A 24,702-nucleotide genomic window follows, 5' to 3' on the forward strand; every position below is an offset into this window, starting at 1 on the left:
GAGATAAAGACAAGAGAGAAATAAAAGCTTGTTAATAGAATTTATCACCTACAAATTCAGTCTTGCTTTGCTTTTTGTGGAAACTCAGAGCTAAGCTGAGCAAGAGAAAAACTTTGCATCAGATTGGAGAAAATTCAAGACAAGAAGCTTAAGGCTAACTACATAGAGACTAGTGTCTCAACACAATGTCCAAAAGTAACTAAGTAATCCCCCCAAACCTAAAAGGGTTAGGGTGCGCCAACAGTGGCTTGGTACTAACCTGGGAAACAGTCTGAGAGAAGCCTGACAAAGGTGGTGACTTTTCTGTCGTGGTTTGAATAATCAGGTAGTTTCGCCGACACAGGGATTTTTCTGATTTATGCCCAGTTGCTGACCCAGTATCTCCTGTTGCAAATTCACGTGTCCTGATTTGCATTCTCAAACAGAGCGGCACTCTTGATTACCCATGACCATTTGTCTATGAGTTATCATCGTTAAGTTGTCAAATATGCCTCAAGCACAGCCAGAGTTGAAGAAGGTATTACTGGTCCAAGCTATGCTTAGCCGGATTGCTGTGCTAATGCTGCTGTACAGTACATGGAAAAGCGGCTCCTCATCCAAATCAATGGTAATCGCAGGGTCATTGGTGTCCTTCGTGGCTATGATGTTTGTGATTTTCTTGTCTACTATTTTCCCTCCTAATCACATTTGCAGATCTGACTTCGCGCTAGGTATTTATGAATATAGTGTTGGATGAAGCGATTGAAGAAAAGACTGGTGGCGAGAAAGTGCGCTTAGGCATGGTGGTAAGGATCGCATTGAAATTATGTTCATGGCATGACATGCTGATAAGATAGGTAATTCGTGGGAATTCGGTTGTTATGCTTGAGGTAAATATTCCCCGTCGTGCTCTCAAGTGTTCAGGATGGGGATGCTTATTGTACATCACAGGCTCTCGAGCGAATAGCAGATCGATAATGCATACTCCGGACTGATTCGGCAGGTTTTGGTGAACAACATTCAAGAAAGCGCAGCCATGCGTTGACGAAACTCAGACGCGTCGGGAAGCTCATTCGCGAAGATTATCGTTCCAGGTTGACAGGCTACTACATTCGATAATAGCTATAAAGTTTTAACAAGGTTTCAGAGGCCCTTTAAAGTGATATATCAAAATGTCATGTTGATTGAAATTCATACGACAGGGCAAGCTCGGCTTTTATTCGCCCGTCACTAAACAAGCCATCCATGCATAGCTCCACGCGCCGTCCATGAGGCATCCTCGAGGAAAGAATTGAAGAGGATGCACTATGTGTGGGGGATGTCAGGGTTATAGGGTGCTTTTATCTTGAGTTTAAGTTTTGGAGGCCTTAATGGCGAAGACACATCAGCGTTCGAGGGCGAAGGCATAAACGCAAGTTTTGGTACTTTAAGCGTTATCTTTCGGCTAGTCACAGTCGCATTTCCATCATCGCGCTTTCTTTTATCGAGCACCTGATTAGTCGAAAAACCCGTATTTATTTTGGACTTTGCGATGGAATATGTTCGAGGTCGGTTCGATTTTGAAAACCTGACCTTGCCCTATAAATAGCCGGAAGTCAGCCTATGCAAAATTGCCATTCTTTCAAGCCTTTAATGACCAACCTTTCCTATATGTTCCGCCTTCCAGTATCTCGGATATTTCAGAACTACCATGACCTGGTGGGCAGGTTCATACAGAATTGTACAGAGATAAAGGAAATCGCTGAGTTCAGTAACACCAATGCAAATCGAATTGCAGGCCGCCCACAGACCCTCCTTTAAAGCCGCATTCTCTGAAAGCTCTTGCTTCAAAGCATGAATTGCACCAGGAATGGTTTGTCTGCGTGCAAGCTTGGCTCTCCGGGCATCAGTGGAGGACTCTTGCTCAACAATGAGAGAGTGATCAAGGGGTGATTCGGTGAGATCATCATCTCTACCAAACGCGACAGTTGCAAGGGTTATGCCGAAGGCACGATATAGCTCCCGACGCATCCATGCTGATGAATCCGTGGACATTACATATAAAAACCACTTCAGAAGTTCAGGATGCTGGAAATTATCCAGGTCAAGTAGTATCCGGAACGCGTCCAGGCGAACTAAATCAAAAGTACCGATACGAGTGTACGGGAGGAACTGTGCCACGTCGAAGTCAAGCACCCTGTGTTCTTTCATCAAACGTCGCAGACAATCAAGTGCCGTTCGCGTATACAAGTTCTGGAAGGAGCTTGTCCACTCATCCATTCGCTTATATCGGTTAATTTCCGCTATGCAATCTAAATAAAGCTGGTCCTCAGCTTGGCGCTCGAGTTCCTGGGTCATATCTAGTTTGGATTTGGTGTGAATGCTTTCCTTGCCGCCGATCAAAGCATTCGCAATAGACCGCATGAGCGCAGCGACATAGTAGCAATCAGAAAACTAATAGTTGTGTTAGCATGCAATATTGCCACAATTATTATGATATCCATACCTCATTGTTCGAATTGTCATTGAATTTCAATTTTTCATAAAGAAATCTCTTTACTCGCATGGGGCATCTACCATTCCGGTTTCTCACTTTTGAGATAGCATTTGGTATCGCTATCTGAAGAGCGTAGGAAGACCGGTCCGAAAAGTTATTTGACCGCGTCATCGGTGAATTTGGCAGGCAAAACAGCTCTTGAAAGGCAGTTTCAAGGTGAAACAGACCGATCCAATCCACGTCCTCCTTTGCATGCTTCACCAACGCATGAGCCGCAGCTGTTCGAATTCCGTGGAAATATCTGCTATCCATTAAAGTGCGAGCGAAAATTGTAGATATCAGAGGATGTTCTCGTTGAGCGGCCATGTATTGTATCGACTGTATGCAATTAGCAGCAGCCATAAATCCAACCCGAGAATTACTCGCCTCAAGTTGTGCCACAACGTCACGGTCTTGTTGGAGCTGAGAGAGGTACATATATCCCGGCATCGTAAGGGACATTTTGCAGATCCATTCAAAATCCGCATCCATACGAATCCATTCATATGACTCCTGGCCCATTCGGTCCTCATCTTCTTTCGTCCATTCCACGAGTCGCCATTTCAGTATTTCCTCCTCAGACTGGAGAACATCACCTAGACAATACAGTAAAACATCATCCTGAGCCTCGGAATTCGGATCAACACCTGACGATGCCGCCGCTCTTTCTCTTTGCCGCTTGTTGCGCTTAAGGCGTTTGTATTTCGTATTGTAGGGGATGTCAAACTTGGTGACAGCTTCTTTAATCTCCACGATGTGTTCATATGGAGTGCCATCCGCTTCGTGTATTCGGATTGTCATAGATCCGGTAAAGACATGTTGCAAGGTTCCGGCATAAATATTTTGGAGCTCCTCTTTTACATCTCTCATGAACGTAGACTTCTCAAGGTCGCGAGCACTCAACTGTTCTGACTGAACTTGTCGAATCATCATCTCAACAACAAGTTTCTTCTTGTTAAACCTCTGTGTGGCCACAAAACGGGGACATCCTGCGCCATAGACCCACTGTTGAAAAAAGGCATCTAGTTTAACATGTCCAAACCTTTCACAAAGCTTTTGAAAAAAGATTGTTGTTAAAGCACTGTTAGGGATATCACCCATTCGGCAATTTAGGAATATGCGAGAGAGAATTCGCGAAACAGTTGCTTTGCCACTTGCCTTTGATAATCGACGCTCCAGGATGTAGAGAACCAGGGGCGCCTTTAATGAAAGAAATTCATATTCAGACGAATCCAATTTGAGAAGTGCTCCTATGTGCCAGATTGAGGGACGAGCAATATCAAGGTCACAGATTTTATCTGAAGTTTGCTTTAGCCGGAACCTGAATTCGTTATTTCCACACAGCTTCTTCATGAAAGTATCTGTTATGTAATATGCCACACCAATGGTAACCCAATTATCTGTTGGCTCTTTGGGAATTATGTTCACCCCCATCCACTGAGAGGCTAATGCATGAACTAGGCATCGGGTAGAATCGTATAATGGATCAAGAATCTCATCGGGAAAGAGTAGTCGATTGCTACACATCGATAGTGCAGCATACGGAGAAGTGTCCCACGGAGCACTATCAACAAAGCACAACTTGTAGCTTGAAAAGGGATAAGAACCATAGGTTAAAGAGATAAAGTCCACAGCCTTTGCGAGAGGAAAACAAGTGTTTCTCACTTCATCTGCCCGACCTGGAAGGCAAAATGCATGGACTGGGATGGCATTCTGGCCAAGCTGCTCGTCTTCATCGCTTTCACGAAACTGTGTGAGGTTGACATATTCAAAAGGACCAATTGCGAAGCCAATTTGCTGGGCGGATAATGGCGTGTTGCAAGAGAACGAGGATACTTTTTTGGTCAAGTCATTCGTGTCAATAATCTCATCAGTCATATCACCGGAGCAAACAACAACCATGTCCATGGATTGATCATCACAGGTTATTTCCCTTCCAGTTATGTTGCCCTTTTGACGGGGAACATCGCGCAAAGTGCGGGGGCACCGTATGCAAAAATCCCATGTGCACCGTACTGACAGGTCTTGAATGCAAGGAAATAAACAGCATCCATCACCAGTAATGGTTGACACCGTCGTAAAGGCATGTGGATAACGCCGATCAAAGCTATCCATGCCAACAAACTGAATTCCATCTCTAGGGCGATCGAGTGAAAACTCAACTTCAACAGTAATTGGAGTAAATCTCGCAATCAAGGTATCTGGTGGCTTCGAACCAATTGGAATATCTGCTGATTCCTCAATATTACCACCGGCTCGTAATGGAATCTGAGTTTGCCCGTCGAGGGACAACGGGTCGAGCTCTTCAATTCGGATTGATTTCGGGATGATGACAATAATCTCGGGTTCTGGAGGAATTGACAACAATGGATCGACACGCGATGACAGTTTGCGGTGTTGATGGACACCATAGAGTTGCAAAGATCGATAGGGGTCCACGTATTTCACAGTTGCTGGTTTGCCGTTTATGCTCAGGCGCTTCAATTCACCCTGACGAAAATTCAATCGTATCGCTTTTAAGTCCTTATGGAGGGGATGGATGATAATTTCTGTCCTGCCTTCTAACGTCTGGTTCCCAAAGTCGACATCAAGCTCGACATTTTGGTGTGCCACAGAGTAGCCCAGAGCTGGGCTTGCTTGGGTTGGCATATCTCCCACACTAGGCATCCTTATCACCTTTCAGCTCGGATCACATATGAAACGGAAGTTCACATTTTAAGTGAAAGAGTGACTCTGGAAGAGGTAATATGAGGCAGAGGATTTAGAAAGTATGGAAAAAGAGAAAAAAGCCAAGAGAAATGATTTGTATTGAGCACTGACAAATTGAAGAATAGCACCATAATTACCCCTTACAGAGTACTCCATACTGGATGATGCATAACTAGGTACAGAGTACGGAGTACTACGGTGTCCAGAAGTCTTTACCCACACTAGTAATTATGGCTGTATCAAAAGTACACTACTCCGTACTCTGAACATACAGAGCTTATTAGTATAGTTACTTCTATAAGCTTAGATGTTTATTAGAGTGCAATCTCTCTTGTTATTACTACTCAGCCTATGACTACTACTATACCATTGATGCACACATTTCTTGAGCACTTCATCCTACTCACCAAGTTGCCTTCTTAGAGTCAATCAAAGATTGATCACAAAATAAGGGGGGCCAATAACATTTCTCTAAGGTAGTTACTCTATCTAAGATAATCGAATACCATGTAGTTACAGACCTCAGCCCTGTTTTAAGCACTGACATGGCTTCATTATCATTAAGGCCAAAAAGCTTCACATCATCTTAATACCTTTATCAAATATTTTCTTCTTAAACCATATCTTTCTAAATCATGGCTGCCCAGGATTATATCCGGGAACATCAGCTTCAGGAGTCATGTCCATACCACCACCGAAGCTGCCAGCTTCCAACGACTCGAAAAACCCCGGACTATTGGGATATGTCCTTCTTGGCATGGGATTTGGTCCATTTTCGGTCCTCAGAGATCCTATCGTAAACTGCGACTGTTGAAGCTGCTGTGGATCCGAGCTTGTCCGAGCTTCGGTAGTTGCATCAAATGCTGTTGATTGGATATATGTGTCCCACGCCTCCTGTACATCCAAAATTAGCGACGTCAAAGTCTGTCTAGGTGTGTGGTGGACCATTGAAACCAGCAACAGGAGGGTGAATATACAAAGGTCGAGACATATGCGTGGAGACATCCAACATACCCAGTCTAGGTTAAATGATTGCATGTCTGGCATATGTCCAAATATACCGAAAGGGGTTGCGGAGGTGTGGGGAGGGCCGTGGTCAATGCTCTCTATGCTGCTCCGTTGCAACTGTTGCTGGATGTTTGGATCAATTTTGCCCATATTCTCACAGACCTGGGGGGGGCTTGTTGGACCCAAAGGGGTTATGCCACTGCTAAGAAGCCCCAGTGTCATTGCAGCAGTTTGCTTTTCATCTTGTGCATCAAGCACTTGCTCTGAATGCGATGTTTCGGAACATTTAGAACTTTGATTCAGCTGCTCCAGCAACATACCCAAGACGACCGCCGCTTTCCATGCATCTATGGACTTGTCTTTTAGCTCGTCCCATATATCTCTGGACCTTCGAAGGGCCGCCAGCATCTCTTGTTGCCTCTGAACATCCTTGCTGTATGCCGTATTATACAGTGGTTCAGAGCTATGAGATCGATAATCGTGATATAAATCGAGGGCTATAATTGTGCTGGCCATCAAAAAGTCGTGAGAGCTAAATGAGCTAGAGTACCATGTCCGATGGCGCAATTTTCCATTAGGGCGTGATGCGCCATGCAGCATGAGTTGGAATCTCAGTAGCTCCATGGAGCTGTCGATACATGTACGACGAGAGTAAATGTAACGCGGGTTTTCGCGTGCGTGGTTAAGGAACGGTCGGTGGAGGACACATTGAGCCTTGTGATAAATACTCATAATCTAGGTGATAGCAATTAGTACAGAGGACGTCCATAAAAGGCTACACAGCAACGTACACCAAATCTGCTCATGATCAAATACGCGGGATCTTTGTCACACTCGGAAATTGGCTGGACGTGGAGATGCTCTGGGACTAATTCCCGCGCTTGGCGCAAAGCCTTGTCTATTTCCATAACTTCTTCGTATGTGGAACCTTTCACTTTTTGGGAGTGCTCCAACACGCGGCCGAAAACAAACGCAAGGCGAGTTTTTGCAACGAGGTATGAAACTGGTGTTGGCTCATTGAAGGGTCTTCCGGGCGGTAGAGCCGTGCTATTCTCATCAAAGTCATCGTCATGTAAACTTCGCGGAATATCGGTGTCGCTATCCCCAGAGCGGACCATACTGGGCAAGCCTACTTGAAAAGAGAACAAAAGATCTGCGCATCGAATAAAACTCCAAAGCCGCCGACGCATTTCGCCTTGAAATACACTGATATTTGGGAACATATTTGCATCCCGATGGTAGCCCATCCGCATTGCTAAACGAACAATTATACCGACTAGAACCCATAGTGAGACTTGCGCATCACTAGTTTGTGAATATTCACCCTGAAGGTGGAGAACTAGAGCCTCAAGGACGTAGCGGTGCGGTTTTGTGTAGTCGGCTAAAATGAGACATTGGGCCATTGAAGATTGATATGATCCAGCAATATCCAATGATTTCTCTCGAAATTCAGGGGGTTCATCTTCGTCTCGGTGGTAGGACAACACTGCTAAGCGCATCATTGCAAAGACCATCCCTATCCAAACAATGCTCGTGTTTGATGGATCTTGCCAGTGCCTCGCATACTTCGAAAGAGTTAGCTCCTTGACAGCAGCAATGGATGATTAGCCCTTCACCTCTTTCTTGAAAGTCGGCGCGTGTATAAGGTCTGAAAAGGTCAGTATGTCGATTGCAGTATTTCGGACGGGGGAGCGCACGTATTGATGGATCGTAGGTATTGAAATAACGAGCAACTAGGATGTCAGTCGTATATTTCGATGGGAATGATGACATTATTTCAGCCTTATTCGAAGGTTTCATGGCACCAAAAATAAGGGCGGAGCTTGGTAAATCTTGCTCGCTATTCGCAGCTCGTACCTTTTCCATCTGCTCTTCGATTTGTTTCTTGTGTGTCGACCAAAAGTTCTTAACTTCTACTATCTAGCTAGGGTCAGATTTGACATGTAAATAGTCTTCAATCCGCGAAACTTACATCGTTAAGAATGGAGGTCCAGTGAGCCTCGCTGACGTAGTAGGATTTCTGATTTTGAGCGTCAACCTTCATTATCCCAAACGACTTAGTTACCTGCTCCGTGTCACTCTCTTCGTCCCTAGCAGTTGCCTCACGATCATCTCCGCTAAGGCCGGAACGATGTCTATCGTGCAGCGAGGAGAAGCCAGGGTCTCCTGATCTGCCTTCCCTTACCGGTGCGGCACCGGTGGACTGCGACCCATTCCTCATCAATGATAGTACCAAGCTTTCCAAGCGGTCGATACGACTTTGCATGTCATCCGGTGTTCCTAGCTGTAGTTGGCTGCCATGATTCCGTCTCCTGGCATTAGGTTGAGCATATGTACAGGAAAGGGCATCTCCTCTCTTTACGCAATTCTCGCAAGGCACCGCGCGGTTGCACTTTAGCCTAGTTAATAATTTAAACCTGGCTCAGTTTTGTATTTGGACATCTAAACGGGGGAGGGTCTAACTTTCGATTTCTGCATGGGGCGCAGGACAATGGGACACGGTTCCGTCTTCGCACCACTCGTCCATGCGGAGAATGAGTACTTGCGTTCGACGACGTGACAGATGGTGGGGTGGGTGCCATTTCTCAGTCCCACCTTTTTGGCATCTGGGAAGGTCGATGTGTGAGAGAAAATTTGGATGAATAAACATGCAAGGGATATGTCTGCCTTTGAGAGAAACTTCGACAGACCAAAGAGGATACGGCTTCCTGGCCAACTTTGTGAGCTACACACGAGGTCATCAGCGACAGGCCAAGCAGGGATAACTAAATGGTACATGGAAGAACGGTCATGGCCTTGGCTTTGCTCAAAGTGAACATATGCAATCCTGGGGTAAAGTAGTTATCTTCTTGTTTCCACATCAACTCATGGTCAAGATCTCCCATGCATAGCCCCAAGGGTTGGACGATAATTACAAGCAAGAAATTGTGAGGCTATAACTAAGTCTCTGGACTAGTTAACTAGTTAAATGGGAATTATGGGTTATATGAGGCGGGTCTTTGTGAGGTTCTGACACACCTTACTCTGTCCAGCAGTTATGCCAAGCTTTCAATAAGTTCTGTAAAGTTTGATAATCTGCATCAATTTTGTAAAATCTCTTGATCTATGAAGTGTAGACAGTAGGAAGTACAGACAGGTACCTGTGTACAGTGCAACAAGTTGGGGAAATATTAGTGTGAGAACATAGCAAGTTAACATTTCCAACCACCCAATGACTTTTACCACCTGGCACCTAATAACTGCAATTTCAAAATTCAACTCTTAATCCTTCTGGTTCTTTCAATTACAATAAAATAGTTAATAAAGCTGCAATTAAGAAAGCAATAAAAAAATGTGAAATTTTAACAAGCTTTTATTGCTGATTTATAGCTTTAAAGTATAGAGTTAATAAAACTATACTTATATAATAATTTAAAATCTTAGAAGTCTTTTAAAGTAAAGTTTTTTCTTTTCATTACAAATTCTTAACAAATTTACAAAAAAAAATTCTTCTTGATTATTTCTTTATCCAGAGATTCTGTGCAAATTAACATGGTTTCTAAGATAAGTTTTTAGTATCTAATTTATATATTCTGTAGATCTATTAGTTTCAAAGTGTATAAATTTAGTTATAAAGAAATATCTCTTAATCTCTAGAGGCTAACATATATAAGCTTATAAATTACTTGTAAATTATAATTATTTCTTAGAGATAATAGCTATAAATAGTTTATAGTAATGAAAATTTATTTACTTTACACAGAATAATTAATTAATAATTATAATACTGTATTAATAAAAGTCAGCTTGGGTTCTTCTTAATATACAGCTATAATATAAACTTCTTGAACTTTAAAGTTAATATTATATCTATAAATTAATTTTTATATAATTCTTACAGAAAAGTTATTTGAAGATTTATTATTATTGTTTTTTATTATAGTCTTATACAGTTAGTAATTATAAAAACTATCTAACAGCTTCTCTGTTAGAATTTACTTGGTATACATTGTAGAAACTAAAGAAAGAAAAAATTCAAAGTATTTCAAGATAATATAAGATGTTCTTTCTTTATAAAAGTCAAATAACAGATAGAATATAATATTTAATTTTAAAGAAAAACAAAAATTCTTGTAGCAATATAATACAAATCAAAAAGAAATAAAATTAGTATATTTAAAAAAGCTACTATCTAGTGGCTATTTCAGTATATTTTAGAAATAAGACTAGCTATTTTAGACACTTCATACTCAAACAGAGTACACAAGATTGCTCAGTCAATTCTTGTTCAAACTGGACAAAACTACATTTATTTGAAAGCTATTTCTTATCTAACAAGTTCTCTAATTTTCATATAAATTGCTTTGCCAGTTGGTAAGATATAAGTGGAAATAAATGGTGCCAGCCTTGTGCCTGTCAGAAACACTTCTTACACTATTACTCAGTAACTACATGGTCTTTTCATCTGAATTTTGAGAGACAAGCTTAATAATACTCTTTAAATCAAATTCTCTTTATTATATCTTTACTATTTATTGTGTTATTACATTCTTTTTATCTGAAACATCTCTTACTGAATACTCTCTTATTTTGATTTTTCTTGTCAAGACTCTTGCTTACTCACACTTTGTTGAGGTGTGCCAAGCAAGCTAGAGCTCTTATCTTATCTACTCTTATCTTATCTTTCTATCTCTTCTTATCTGATTTTTGCTCTCTAGGCTTCATGCTAGCACTAAATCAGCTCTATCAACTTGATATTCTTGATATAGCTCAGCTAAATTGATCTCTGCAAATTCTGACCAATCTTTACTAAATACTAGTATGTTCTATACTGTTTAGTAGCTGAGAAATCAGAATTAATTAGTGAAAAATAACTTTTCAAATACTTATAGTAACTAAGTTTTTAAACTAGAAACAAGCTATAATATAGGCTATCTTGCAGATCAGAGCAGTTTTTATTAATTTTTCTGCATTTAAGAAAGAAATCAAGCTAGATTTCTAGTAACTTAACAGATTTGCTATTTTTTCCATCTGATAAAAGATATGCTAGCTGTCTGATGCTACTACATCTGAAAAAATCAGCTGCTCTTCTTACTTTTCTGCTCAGAATATATCTTATTTTTATAATATTGGCTCTGGCATCTTGAATATGAGTCTTTACTACTAAATTTAAGAATATTCTTAGCTAGTTTCTGAAAGCTTCTCTGTAAAAAGCTCTCTAGTTTAATACTTTTCTTCAAAAAGTATACTTGCTAGTATTAATCTAACTGACTTTTTTTGAGATATAATTACTCATATCTCTGAGATTTACTAGCTTGCTCTCTTACTCTCTACTCTCTCAATAGTTTTTCTATAGTTTTTACTCTAAAAGCTGTTTTCACAATTACAGTCTTTAAAAAGAACTATATAGTTTGCTAGTTCTTTCAAAAAACTAGTTCAGAATTTAATAGATGTAGCTCTGGCTAAAGAAAAATCTTCTATATTAAGATTTTCAGCTCTCAGTAAAATAACTGAACTAGTGTGAGTTAACTAGCAAGTGAGATATAAAATAATCTTAGAAGATTTTCTTAAAAAAGTAATTTTAAAAGATTATCTTTTATTTTCTTATTCAAGAAGATACTTCTTGAAATATAGTTAAAGTATCTTCTACTTCTGATTCTTCTTCTGAATCTGAACAGCAAGATCTAAAGTCAATTTGTAATTTTCTTGCTAAAGAATCTCAGAAGAAGAATCATGTTCTTATGCAAAAAGAACTAAATACTTGTATTTTAAGTATTCAAAAAATCTTTTCTTTTTAAGAAAAAGAAGATATTACTGTTTTTGAGAATTCTGAACTTCAAAATTCTGAGAAAAAGATTATACAGCTTGAAAATTAGAAAAGAGTAGCTACTGACAGTAGTAATACTTTACAAATCTGCTCTCAAGAAAAAGTATCTACTAGTAATACTTTTAAATCATATTTTTCTGCTCTAAAAACTAGACTAAATACTAAATCTTCAGTCAAATCTTCTTTACTCTCTAAAGTAAATGATAAAAAAGATAAGAAACAGTTCTCTAGGTCAAAACTCCTTAGAGAAAAAAGACTAATTCTCAAGATAAATACTCAAGTACTTGAAGAGATCAGTAACAAAGCTTTCTTTTTCAGAAATAAAATAAGTAACAGCTTTACTGAAGTAAATATTACTGAAAAACTAGTTATTTTTTCAATTACTAAGTTATTTAGAGATCAATCTCTAATTTTAATAATAACAGAACATCTTTTATCTGATTTTCTTCAAAAATATAAGCAGACTTGAATATCTATATTTTCAGATCTAATAAACTTTAATATAAAAAGTATGGAAATTTATAAAGATAAGCACTGGAAAGTCTTTATAGTTTATAGTATCTTTACAAAGATCTTTAATATAGAGAATGTATTATCTCTTCTAAAAGAAGAGGTAGAAACTTTCAACTTTATCTTTTTAAAAAAAACCCAATCTGGCTATCTTCTGCTGAAAATAGAACACAGAAAAAATATATATCTGCTGTCTTTTATATTTAAAATACTACAATAGCTGAAAATCTGAAAACAGTTGTGATTGCTGGACAGAATCTTAAAGTTTGTAAATACAAATAATCAGAAAGATTTAAAAGTACTGTATAATACTTTAACTGTTAAATCTATAAGTATACAGTATCAAACTATAAAAAAAAAGCTTGATATAGTATCTGTGCTCAAAAACATCAAACAAGTATGCATGAATGCTCAATTTGTGAGATTACTGGAAGAAAATATATATACTCTACATTAAAATGTGCTAATTATCTAGAAAATCATATGACTAAAAGCACAGAGTGTGTTTTCTTCAAAAAATTCAACTACTCAGCACAAAATACTAGTAAATTAATGTAACTAGTAAGAGCTGAGCAGAATCTTTCCAGAACAAAACCTGTTTCTAAAAGATCTTATAAAACAGGTTCTGAAGATAAAAATCAAGTTATAATCTCTAAGAAGAAGATTGAAGTTAGACTACTATTTATTAATCTATATTAAATAAAACTTTAAATACTTTTTTAAAATTGATCTTTCTTCAGAATAATATTGAAAGAAATGAAAAGTCAATGCATATATATTTTAATATTGAATTTGAAAAGAAAATTAATTATATTTTATTTCAGAAACCATGAATGAGCTCTACAGTCTTTCATAATGCATATTATTGCATTCTTCCTGACAACAAAGATTTGAGATCTAGAGTAGCTATTTTTGCTAGAAAACAGTTCAGATATCAACTCTACTTAAGATTTGATATATGCTTTAGTAATAATCTTCTAGTTATAGATATTAAAGATAAATACAATCAGTTTGAAAGCATACAACTGATAAATATCTATAATTAAAAAGATCTAAAGAACAACTCAATTCTTTCAACTATTAAGAGAGAACTAGTAAATATCTCAGCTTCTCAATACTCTATTATTACTGGAGATATGAATGCTCATTATTTATGGTGAAATTCAAATATAGTTAATTCAGTTAGAGCTGAAAAACTAGTAGAATAGCTTGAGAAGAATAATATGAATTTAATAAATAAGATAAACAGAGAAACTTTCTTCAGATCAAATTTATTATCTAAATTAATTATAGATTTGATCTTCTTCATCACTAACTTAGCTCAAAAGATATATGAGTAGTAGATTGATGAAGCTCTTTACTCAGGCTCTGATCATAAAATTATTTAATTTAGTATTGGACTAAATACTGAAAATCTTGTTGAAAATCCACTTTATTCAAATCAATACAACTTTCAGAAAGCTAATTAAGATGAAGTAAATAAATCTCTTCATCAAAATCTAGAAAAAAAAGAGTTTCAATGAACTTCTGTCAAATAATAGTCAAGCTTGAGATCAAGATCATAACTTATAATTATGATTATCTTGCTGTAGTTAATGTGTCAAGAGAGAGAGTTAAGAAGAAGATAAGAAGATTTCTGAGTCAATTATAAAGTTTAATAAAAGATAACAACAGCTCACCTGCTCTAGAGAAGATAAAGAAAGATGATTTTAAGATTGTAGTATTCTCTGATAAGAATAATAAGAAGAACTATAAGATGAATGATAATTGAGTTGTTGATATCTAGAGAAGAAAGTTAGATTTTTAATTCTTTTTTTATATTAATTTGAGAAGAGAGTGTTATTAAATTAGCAAAATATTTTATTTTTCTGAAGAAAAATGTTTTATTTTGTAAATAATGATTTTGTAGTTAGTTATTGTACAGAGTAGAATAAGTCTAACTAGCTGGAAGTTATTAAATTTTACTTGAACTGTTACCAAATTTTGTTACTTTTTTGACTAAGACAGAACTCAGAGAAAAATCAACTTGATTGTGAAAAAAAAAATCTAATTAATGAACAAAGCTAGCAAATAAGCAAAATCTACAGAGATTTTTTCAGAATTGATTATAGTTCAACATGAAAAAAAATAATTTATATTATGAAAGAAGCAGCATATTTGTTACTTGATGATTAACTACTGAAGCTGCTTAGTTAGTTAAGAATAAGAAGCATGATAACTCTAACTGAAAGATAAAGCAACATTATTTTAATTTTTGGCCAAAATTTAATCAGATAACAGAGTATTCTAAGAGTACTTCAGAAATAATTTGTAAGTATTGTCAAATCTTTCTCAGCTATTTAAGCTTTTCTCAAAATAGTACAAGTAATCTGAAGAAGCATTTAACCAGCAAAGACTGTATAAAAACTAGTAACAGATAGAGTAACATTCTGGTTAATATAATAATAGATTATGAATTCTAATTTCTCAAATGTAACAAATTTTAGTAACAGTTCTGATATCTTAGTAATAATTTTCAAAGCATTCTTAAATAGATTCAGATCTGCCTGTTTCCAAATATAATTAAGATAATTTTCTTCAGCAGCTTGTGCAAACATTAATATTCTTGAATCTCTTATTTTATGCTATCAAGAATTCAGTATTCTGCACATTAATAATCATCCTCAATCCTGCAATAGTATTACAGATATCTACACAAGAAATATTATATTAGATTATAAATAATATGTACAATTAGCTATTTCAAAATCTTCTCTTTAACTATAATTCAATAATTAAGATATCTTTAACAGTTAATAATTGCACAAGTTCCAATAATCTTGTCTTTATAGTAATTAATGATTATTATATTATAAAGAATTAAGAGTACTGTAAGCATTTACTGAGTTTTAAAAGTTTAAAAAGTACTTATATTAGTAAGAATATAACAGAGATTCTTTAATAATTATTAGCAGTATAAAGACTTGAGAGTAATCTTCTTGTAATTACAAGTGATAATATATTAAACAATAATATCATGCAAGTATATCTTATATATCAGTTAAGACTTGTATTGCAGCAGTTGAACAAGACAATTAATTAGAATACAGACAGTAAGATAATACTCTATCTTACTTATATAATTTAACTTGTGATTCAAGAACTGGTTTGCAATCTCAAGATTCAGCCAGATAATAATACTCTATCTACTATTTTTAATGAGAGCTTAGTTACTGATGATCTAGCATCAGCAGACATATTTGTAAATACTTTTAAAAAGATAACAAAATTTGATAATAATCTTGATATACTTGAGTTAATTTACTAATCTTTGCTTAACAATAGATTTATTTTATTATCAATACAACTAATATCTCTTTATAACTCACTGCATGTTTTTGAGAATATTAACAAGAGAACCAGCACAAGATAATTCAAGATATTTATATGAGATGGAATTCCATCTATAAGATGTATATTTATATCTTGTTGCTTCAACAAGCTGTAAACTTATGAATTCAGAACTTATCATCAAAATATTAAAGACTTCACTTATTAAATCAGGACTAAAAGTAAATAAAGTATATAATTGAACTGTTACAGTTATTCAGTTAATTTATCAAGATACTGTCCAAAATAATAGACTCAATAATTTATCTAGTATAGATAATCTACAATCATTGTTTCTAGTATTTAGAAAGAGAGGAGAACAAGATCTAATAATTAATAACAAGAAAGAATATTGAAGAAGCTATTAAAGCTGCCAACTTGAAATTTCAGAAATACTATAATAATACTGAGCATTTAAAGAGTAAGCTGCTAGCTATAGCTACTACTCTTCATTTATCATATTATATAAGAGTATATAATTCAGAGAATTGAATCAGTAACAAGTATAAAATATATCAACAATATATTTTGAGATTTTACAAAAAATATTATAAGAAATATGAACAGTCAAGAGAAGTAATACTTAATATAAATAATATATATTTATTATAAGTATTATTCTGATTTTCTCTCTGCTAACTTTTCTAGAATATTGAGCAAATGATTTTTAAGAGATTTTATTAAAGACAAGCAAATTTTCAAAATAAAATAAAGCAATATTTAAATAGTAAAAATTTAATATTATCTCAAGCTTTAATTCTGAAATAGTGAAGAATGCTAGAGTCTGATTTTTTAACTATTACTCAAATAGCAAGAGATATTCTGATTATATTTTTAACAGAAGTTAGTGTAGAACAGATTTTTAATATTACTCAAAATACATATTATTATTAATAATTACAGCTTCATGTATTTACAATCAAGAAGATTATACTACTTAAATATAAAAATAAGATGCATATATGAAATAAAGTACTTATATTATATAAGAAGTTGGTCAAGAAAGTTATTCAAGATAATCAAGATAATCAAGATATTTCAGAAATTGTACAGAAAAAGATTGCAAGTCTGCTAAATTTACTACTTAATTTAGACAAAAAACAAGAAATATATTAATATTATTAATAAATAAACTCAAGTAGCTAAAGTCTAATAGCTTGCAATATAATTTAATTATGCAAAAAGCATTATCAAATTTTATTATTTTTCCAAAGTTGAATAAATTAATAAAATTATGTTAAAATTATTATCAAATTTTATTATCTTTTAACAACATAAATAGAATCAGAATTTTCAGTTCTATTCTACACTTTACTAGTTCTGTCTTATATATAATATTGAAATTCCAGTTCTATTTTATTTTATCATGGCCAGGTCCCAGACCCATTCTATTAGCTAGATTTTGATTTTAGTCCCAATCTCATTCCAATCTCAGCTTCTATGGAACTGTCCCAATATACTGTTAAACAATCCAGTTTTATCTCATTAAGCTGAGCTTCAACCCAATCCCATTCTCAAGACAGGAATTGGGACAGGAATTCAGAACCAGATCAGGAAATACTGGAATCAGATACCACTTTAGATCAGATCTTATAATACAAATCTGCTTTTATACTTTATCTTGATACTTATAATATTAAGCTCAGCCACAATCTATAATTACTATCTACATCACACTAAGATTGAAGAAAAAATATACAATAAGAAATAATAAGAGAAATAAATAGCTTCTGTTAAAAAGCACTTGTAGTTCTCTTACACCTATATTGTACAGTATAGTATGTTTCTTTCTTTAGTTACATCTTATTGAGGCCTACAAACTCTGATAGATTCTGATACTTTTCAACATCAGTCTATAGTCATGTATATGTAGATAGCTTAGTTCCCTTTAGTTCAGAGAACTCAAGCAATTTTATTCTCAGATCACATCTGGTAGTATATTAAAAAATTACCTTTGTCAGACATGTATCTTTATAATACATCTCTGACAGAGTGGTCAAGATCTTGTTCTATAATTTGAGAATTAATATGCAATTAACCTTAGTTATTCTCTGATACAGAATACATGAATGTCTAATAAAAACTCTTTATAAAAATCTGCATTCTTATTAAACTCTACAAGAGTATCTCTTTACAAGATAAATATTTATCTTGTTTCTTTTAAATATTTGATCATCAGAAAACAATACTATTGTCTATAATAGCTTTATAATTCTTAATATCTTTGCAAAACTTATTTATTGTTACTTTTTTGTGAAATCTCATCATGGCAAACCTTAACTAAAACTTCTTAGTTTCTATCTTCAACTCTTCTGATATTATCTTATTTTCTACACCTGAACCCAATACTTTGAACCACTCAGTATTAGCTTTTACTATAGACATCCTGTGTGCTGTGCTTTCTGATAACTTAACATCACATGCAGTTTATAGTCAGCTTAACACAGTCATTAATACTGCCACCACCAAAAGTTAGTATATTAGTCTTCAAGAGAGAAGAGTGAGAGCTGATATGGAACAAAAGTGTGATTTAAAAGAAGACATTCAACATCTGAGAAATGAGATGAGTGAGAACTTGAATTATCTAGTGAAACTCCAAATAATAACACTTGCATGATATAGTGCTTAACTAGAGAAGTTAAAATCAAAGAACAGCAAGTCTTCTGCTTAAAAGTCTCAGAATTCAAGAAACTCAAAAAATACAGTAAAAAGATAACTGATAATATAGCTAACAAGTAGCTTTTCTAATACTGATTGTACTGGAATAAAGAACTTATCTTCACTGAAAAGACTGCAACTAACACTCAGAAAGTTGCTTTAGTATTTACTTGACTTACAGATGATGCTGCAAGAAGATAAGCTACTGAAGAAGATTTAGCAGACTGTAATTCAAACAATTATTATATGTCTGATATATAGCAAGGTTTTGAAGACTGGATCATCATCTAATACTTAGAACTCAACATTAAAGATAATAAAAATAATTAATAAGTGTTAAACAAAAGAGAGATGTCCAATCATATATTATTAAGCTTGATCAAGTATATATTGAACTTGAGTACTTACTACTAAAGTTTATCTATATTCAGTTACTGTTAGAAGAACTAAAAAGTAACATTTTAACAAAGTAAAAGAGGGAATATTACAAGTCAATAATAAAAGATAAGATTGTGAAACTTCTGAAAGAAATTAAAGAATTTCTGAAAACATCAAGAAGTAGAACTACTCAGAGAGATCTTGACAAATCTAACTTTAATATAATAAATCTTAGTGTGTTGGCTTCTATTCTTAATAAAGAGAAGATAGAGAAGATTAATACTTTCTATCAGATCTTAAATTTTTCAAGAAAGAACTCTTGAATCTGATAACTCTAGTGCCACCACAATAATGCATGTTATAATTGTAGTGTGAAAGATCATAAATCAGTCAAATACCTGAATGAAACTGACAAAAAGAAGAAAGAGAGAAAGAAGAAGAAAGCTAATACTAATTCTGAATCAGAAAAAGAGTAGAGCTAGTAAATATAGAGATACTTACTAATTCTCTATATAAGATCTCTACTTCTGATGAGATTTCTGATCTTTCTGATCTACTGAACTTAGCAGAGACTCTCAAGACTAAATTGCTTACTATTTCATTTGATATCAAACATGTTAATGCTGCAGAATCAGAACAAATGCTCTATTGCATAAAGATTATTGTGTCTAGAACTGACAGAAATGTCAAGATAAAGATCTTGTTAGATTCTAGAGTATTAATCAAGTTTATTAATAAAGTTCTAGCAGAAAAAATAGAAGTTAAGTTAATTCTCTTTCAGAAAGCTGTCAAACTACTAAATGAAAAATATATATAATTAAACTACAGAACTTATTTCTATCTTAAACTCAGCATTTTTAAATACTGCATTGCTGCTAGAGTTCTTGATAACTTTAATTATAAACTGATCTTGAGAAGATTGTGGCTAGAAACTTGAAATTCAGACATAAGTTAGAAGTCAGTGTGCATGAATATCATTAATAAGTAAAAACAAACACACATAATATTGCCTTGTAATATATGATAGTATATTAATGCTAATAATCTCAAGCTGAATCTAATAATAGATTATCAGTTAGCTTGTATTTTGTAAAAAAGGTTAACAAAGTGTTATCTTTATGTTCTAAAGATAAAAAAATAAAGAAAAAAAAAAGCAGAAAAAGAAGAATACTTCTGTCAAGAATTTAAAGTTAAGAAAGTTACTTAATAAGTATAAGAATATCTTCTGAAAGAACTTACTATCAAGACTTCTATCAGACCAAATATTCAAGCTCAATGTTAATACTAGAGACACACTATTAATAAACATTCATGTATACTCACTATTGCAGGTGCTTCTCACCAAACAGAAGTACCAGATTAACAAGATGTTGAAACAAGAACTTATATAATCTTTTGCAAGTTCATGAGAATTTTCTGTTCTTTTTGCTAAGAAGTCTAACAATGTCTGATGATTGTGTGTTAACTATCAAGCATTTAATAAAGTCATCTGGAAAAATACTTATCTGCTATCTAAAATCCAGAAGCTGTTAGATACTATCAGCAATGCTAGAGTTTTATTAAAGATAGATCTTGTTACTAGTTTCTGGCAGGTTCAGATTAGTAAACTATCAGTAGAGAAGACTATATTCAACACACAATAGAACAAGTACAAATTTCTTGTGATATCTTTTAAATTTATAAATGCTTTACTCTTGTTTTAAATAATAATGAATATCATTCTTTTGAAATATATTGATAAATTCTGCTTGATGTATTTGGATAATATTATTATTTTCTCCTAGTTAGAGAAGAAATATTTCAAGCATTTTTCAAAAGTTTTTGACAAGCTTCACATACATATACTATATGCAAAAGAGAGTAAAGTGTATATTTCTAAAGAATGTGCTTGAGTATTATGATTATATTGTAGAAAGAGAAGTAATACAACTCTTATCTGCTAATGTGAATGTGATTACAAAATAATCTGTATTAAAGAATATGCATAAAGTCTAGCAGTTCTTGAATTTGGCCACATTCTATGGATAGTTTATTAAAAACTTTTCTCAAATTACAGCTTTTTTGCCAGATCTGTTGAGAGAAACCAACAAAAGAATAAGAAAAAAAAAGTTTCATCTAATAATCTGAAATACTATCTGTCACTTAGTATTTCTGGAATTATATGAAGTTGTGACAAAAGATTTTGTCACAATTTAACCAGATAGAAGCAAGTCTTACATGATTAAAACTGATGCTTTGAAATAGGCAATTGATTGTGCTTTTTATTAATTAGAGAAGAATGGATTTCTTTATTCTGTAGCATTTAACAGCAAGAAGCTTTCAGAAGCTAAGCTCAACTACTTAGTTCATAAGAAAAAGCTGTTAGTAATTAAATACACTCTAAAGATGTTCAATCAGTATATTAATAATAAAATACAGACAACTATAATTACTGATTATGAGAGTTTGCAGTATCTTCAGATAACTTACAAAATGTTAAAAAAACTTGCTTGTTAAATTACTGACTTTTAGAAATACAATCTTTTAATTTAATATCATCTTGACAAGAAAGCTATTATTTCTGACACTATTAGCAGGTGTTCTGATTTTCTCAGAACCAGCTCAGTCAATATTACTTAACTTAAGACCCTTTCTGCTCTCTATAGTAGTGGGAAGAAAGAGTGGCATGATATTATAATAATCTATCTTCAATCAAAAAAGCTGCCTGATAATCTGTCACTTCATCAAATAGTTTTGAAGATGAGCTACATATTCTAATATAAAAAATTAAATCTGTCCAATAGATATAAGAATATGCTTATCTGTATGTTTAACAAGAATGTGAAAGCACTGTATATTGCAAAACTCTTTTACAATGACTTGATCAGATGTATGCATAACAAATTCAGTTATTTAGAATGCTCTAGATTATTGGAAGTCATCTGATCTTACAAATATTAGTCTGATATGGAGAGAGATATTCAGAATGCAGTTAAACAATGCCTGTATTGCTAAGTCATTAAAGAATTGAAGAAGAATTTAGAAAGAGAAGAGACTTAACATATGATTGATATTTATATAAAGTCTTTTGAAAGATGAGATATTGATCTTATAGAATGATTACCTACAACATCTAATAAAAACTAGTGAATCATAACTGCTATTAACTACGCAACTAGTTAGCTGTTAGTGAAGTTTCTAAAAAAGGCAACAGATGAAGAAGTTATAAAGTTCATCCACAATAAGATATATATTAATTATGGTGCATCTCAAGAGTTGTTGTCTAATAATGACATCAATTTTCTGTCTGAAGCTGTTTATTACTATACTATACAGCTTCAAGTAAAGCACTGTATGACAATACTCTACCATTCATAAACAAATAAAAAGATTGAGAATCTGAACAGCACTCTTGATAGAATATTAATGAAATATCTTCTTAGAAAACTTACATGTCTTTGAGATAAATATCTCTTGCAAGCACTGTTTGCCATATATATTTGCCTTCATATTACAAATAAATAGAGCCTTTTCTATCTTCTATATGATGTTCACTCATGTATTTCTTCTGATAACAATGCTTCTATCTCTGACAACACATCTTTAGAGAATGCAGAAGAGAGAATTTGCAATATTATACATGTCAAATTAATAATAAATAAACTTCTCCTCAATCAGACTATTAAATTGAAGCATATAAGAGATGATATGGTCTGGAAAACAAATTTCAAGATAGAAACTTGAGTTCTTATACAAAATGAAGATTCTGAGAAGTTTTAATCTAGATAGTTTGATCTGTATAAGATGATCAAAACACATTTACTAGAAACATACACTCTAGAGAAATCTGGCAGCAGAGTTCTAAAAAATCTTATCAACAGTACAAAATTAGTGAAAGCTTATATAGAGAATTCTGAAATGTTATAATTTTTGTCTGCAGTTAGTTGTACTCTAAAGAAGAAAGATCTGTCAGTTAAAAGATCTTTAGAGATAAGACATATTATAGATATATATAAAGACAATACTACTTTCTATTAAAAGCTGTCTATAATCACCAAGTACAAATAAAAGAAGCTTGAGAGTGAATTAGATAATAAGTCAGAGCCTAAGAGAGAGAAGAGAGTAGTTACATATAGTATTACCAGAAATAAAAGCTGACAGAAAGATGATAATACATTCAGTAGTAATCAGCTTTCTTACAGAAAGAGTAGTAGATGCAAAGCTTGTTCTTGTAAGAATGAGAATGATGAATTGAAATATTCATCACAATCAGAACAGAAGAAATCTGATAGTAAGCAGAGAGATATTTCTGATACTGTAGAATCTAACAAGAAAGAAAGTAAATACCAGTCTACTAACTTGTTTAACAGATTCTTTGCTGTTGTGGTTTAGTTAAGACTTATAATTACTATAGAGATTAGTAGTTGAATATTGAAGCCATGATAAATAGTGGAAAAAATACAAGACACTGGTAATCTTAAGAAAATTTCTATTATTTTCTATTAGCTAATTACAAATGAATATATTGAAATGAAACTCTGAAGAGCATAAAGTAAAGAAGTGATTCTGAAGAGTACAGAAATCAAAAGAAACAACTCTAAAAGAGAACCAAAAAAAATTAGCATGATTTACTATCTATAATCAGATAACAAGTCTTCAGTCTTCTTCTCTAAAATATTACTAAGTTCTTCAAGATAATTATTAATCTTCTGTAGAACAGTTTGAATGGCAGCATAAGCATTATGTAATGTCTTAATATTATCTTTAGTATTGTGCAAGGAAGAAACAAACTTCTGTAGATAAAAATATAGCTTTAGAGAAATCTGCTTGAGAGTAGAAGAAGATTTTGATGCTCCTCTATCAGAATCAAAAGCAGCAACAAGTTTAGTCTTTTAGTCAGAAGAAACATGTGAAGAAGTATCAAGAACTTTCTGAAGAGAAGAAGATTAATGTTCAGTAATTCTGAAATGTAGCAAGCAAGCATGAGAGAAGTTAAACCAGATACAGAACATACAGATGCTCTTTCTTACTACAAGATCAGACATACTTTTAGCAATAATGTATTGCAAAAAAAGACCATTATCTTTTATACAGGCAGTGCAAGAATAGTGCTTAGTACAATCTCAGATATAGATTATTACTGTGTTCATTTGACACCTCTTTCTGATAGACTTTACATTCAAGAACCTATTGTTGACAGAACTGCTTTGCCATTCTATCAGACAGTAAATGCTTAAGCTACTGATAGTGGTAGCAGCCTGAGTTGACCTCAAAATAAAGAAGTGATATAAGAGCAAGGTTTGATAGGTAAGCATCTTATAGATAAGAATTCCTGAGCTGGATATGGAATGCATTATATCTATAACCAGTTAGCAATAAGAAACTATTAGCAATAAACAAATAAGAGATTCTCATAATCTGGTAAGATAGTACAAAAGATTGTGCTTGGAACTGTCAGAGTAATATAATTATTCATAAAGTAACTAAATATTTTGTTTATGAACTTCTTTTTAAGATTAAGTAAGTGAGGATCCTGTTTCTTTAATCATAACTTTATGCTATAAGAATGTGTTGCAGGTGATAAATCTGCCTTCTTTGAAAAGTATGAAAACTCAGTTTCAGAGAGAGCTGTAATTATAGTCTGAGCTATTCTTTTAGTATTCTTTTCTAACTCTTCAATATGAAAGAGATTTGAGATCAGTTTGAGAAGATCTGAAGAAACTTCTGATTGTTTTTAAGATATTCTAACAGAAGAAGTAGAATCTTCTCATATATCTGAAGTTAAGAGAAC

The 24,702-nt window shown here is 33.7% G+C and overlaps 3 protein-coding genes across 3 annotated transcripts; 1 reads left to right on the forward strand and 2 right to left on the reverse strand.

Moving 5' to 3' along the window:
• Nucleotides 1-358: 358 nt before the first annotated feature.
• CIMG_04293 (small nuclear ribonucleoprotein SmG) lies at nt 359-1,557 on the forward strand. Its single transcript, XM_001244851.2, has 5 exons — nt 359-517; nt 574-645; nt 711-785; nt 837-869; nt 931-1,557. The coding sequence occupies exons 1-5, from the start codon at nt 488-490 to the stop codon at nt 955-957; spliced, it is 237 nt and encodes a 78-aa protein (XP_001244852.1). The 5' UTR covers nt 359-487; the 3' UTR covers nt 958-1,557.
• CIMG_04294 (transcription initiation factor TFIID complex 127kD subunit) lies at nt 1,285-5,302 on the reverse strand (the record flags this gene model as incomplete). Its single annotated transcript, XM_001244852.2, has 3 exons — nt 2,465-5,302; nt 1,621-2,412; nt 1,285-1,557 (listed from the first exon to the last, which is right to left on the reverse strand). The coding sequence occupies exons 1-3, from the start codon at nt 5,159-5,161 to the stop codon at nt 1,285-1,287; spliced, it is 3,762 nt and encodes a 1,253-aa protein (XP_001244853.1). The 5' UTR covers nt 5,162-5,302.
• A 342-nt stretch (nt 5,303-5,644) lies between these two features.
• Nucleotides 5,645-9,120, reverse strand: CIMG_04295 (C6 transcription factor). Its single transcript, XM_001244853.2, has 7 exons — nt 8,675-9,120; nt 8,184-8,610; nt 7,909-8,131; nt 7,828-7,859; nt 7,003-7,776; nt 6,218-6,946; nt 5,645-6,097 (listed from the first exon to the last, which is right to left on the reverse strand). The coding sequence occupies exons 1-7, from the start codon at nt 8,791-8,793 to the stop codon at nt 5,837-5,839; spliced, it is 2,565 nt and encodes an 854-aa protein (XP_001244854.2). The 5' UTR covers nt 8,794-9,120; the 3' UTR covers nt 5,645-5,836.
• Nucleotides 9,121-24,702: the final 15,582 nt, after the last annotated feature.

This window comes from Coccidioides immitis (genome assembly GCF_000149335.2).
Source record: "Coccidioides immitis RS genomic scaffold supercont3.4, whole genome shotgun sequence".
Taxonomy (NCBI): Eukaryota; Fungi; Ascomycota; class Eurotiomycetes; order Onygenales; family Onygenaceae; genus Coccidioides; species Coccidioides immitis.

What these genes read in the sequence shown, in the direction of transcription:
- CIMG_04293 (XM_001244851.2), top strand. Translation starts at nt 488, where the DNA reads ATGCCTCAAGCACAGCCAGAGTTGAAGAAG. An exon ending in CACAGCCAGAGTTGAAGAAG is followed by an intron (nt 518 to 573) that starts GTATTACTGGTC and finishes GCTGCTGTACAG; the next exon opens with TACATGGAAAAGCGGCTCCT. An exon ending in GTGTCCTTCGTGGCTATGAT is followed by an intron (nt 646 to 710) that starts GTTTGTGATTTT and finishes ACTTCGCGCTAG; the next exon opens with GTATTTATGAATATAGTGTT.
- CIMG_04295 (XM_001244853.2), bottom strand. Translation starts at nt 8,793, where the DNA reads ATGGCACCCACCCCACCATCTGTCACGTCGTCGAACGCAAGTACTCAT. An exon ending in TGATCATGAGCAGATTTGGT is followed by an intron (nt 6,947 to 7,002) that starts GTACGTTGCTGT and finishes GCTATCACCTAG; the next exon opens with ATTATGAGTATTTATCACAA. An exon ending in AATCATTTAACCTAGACTGG is followed by an intron (nt 6,098 to 6,217) that starts GTATGTTGGATG and finishes TTGGATGTACAG; the next exon opens with GAGGCGTGGGACACATATAT.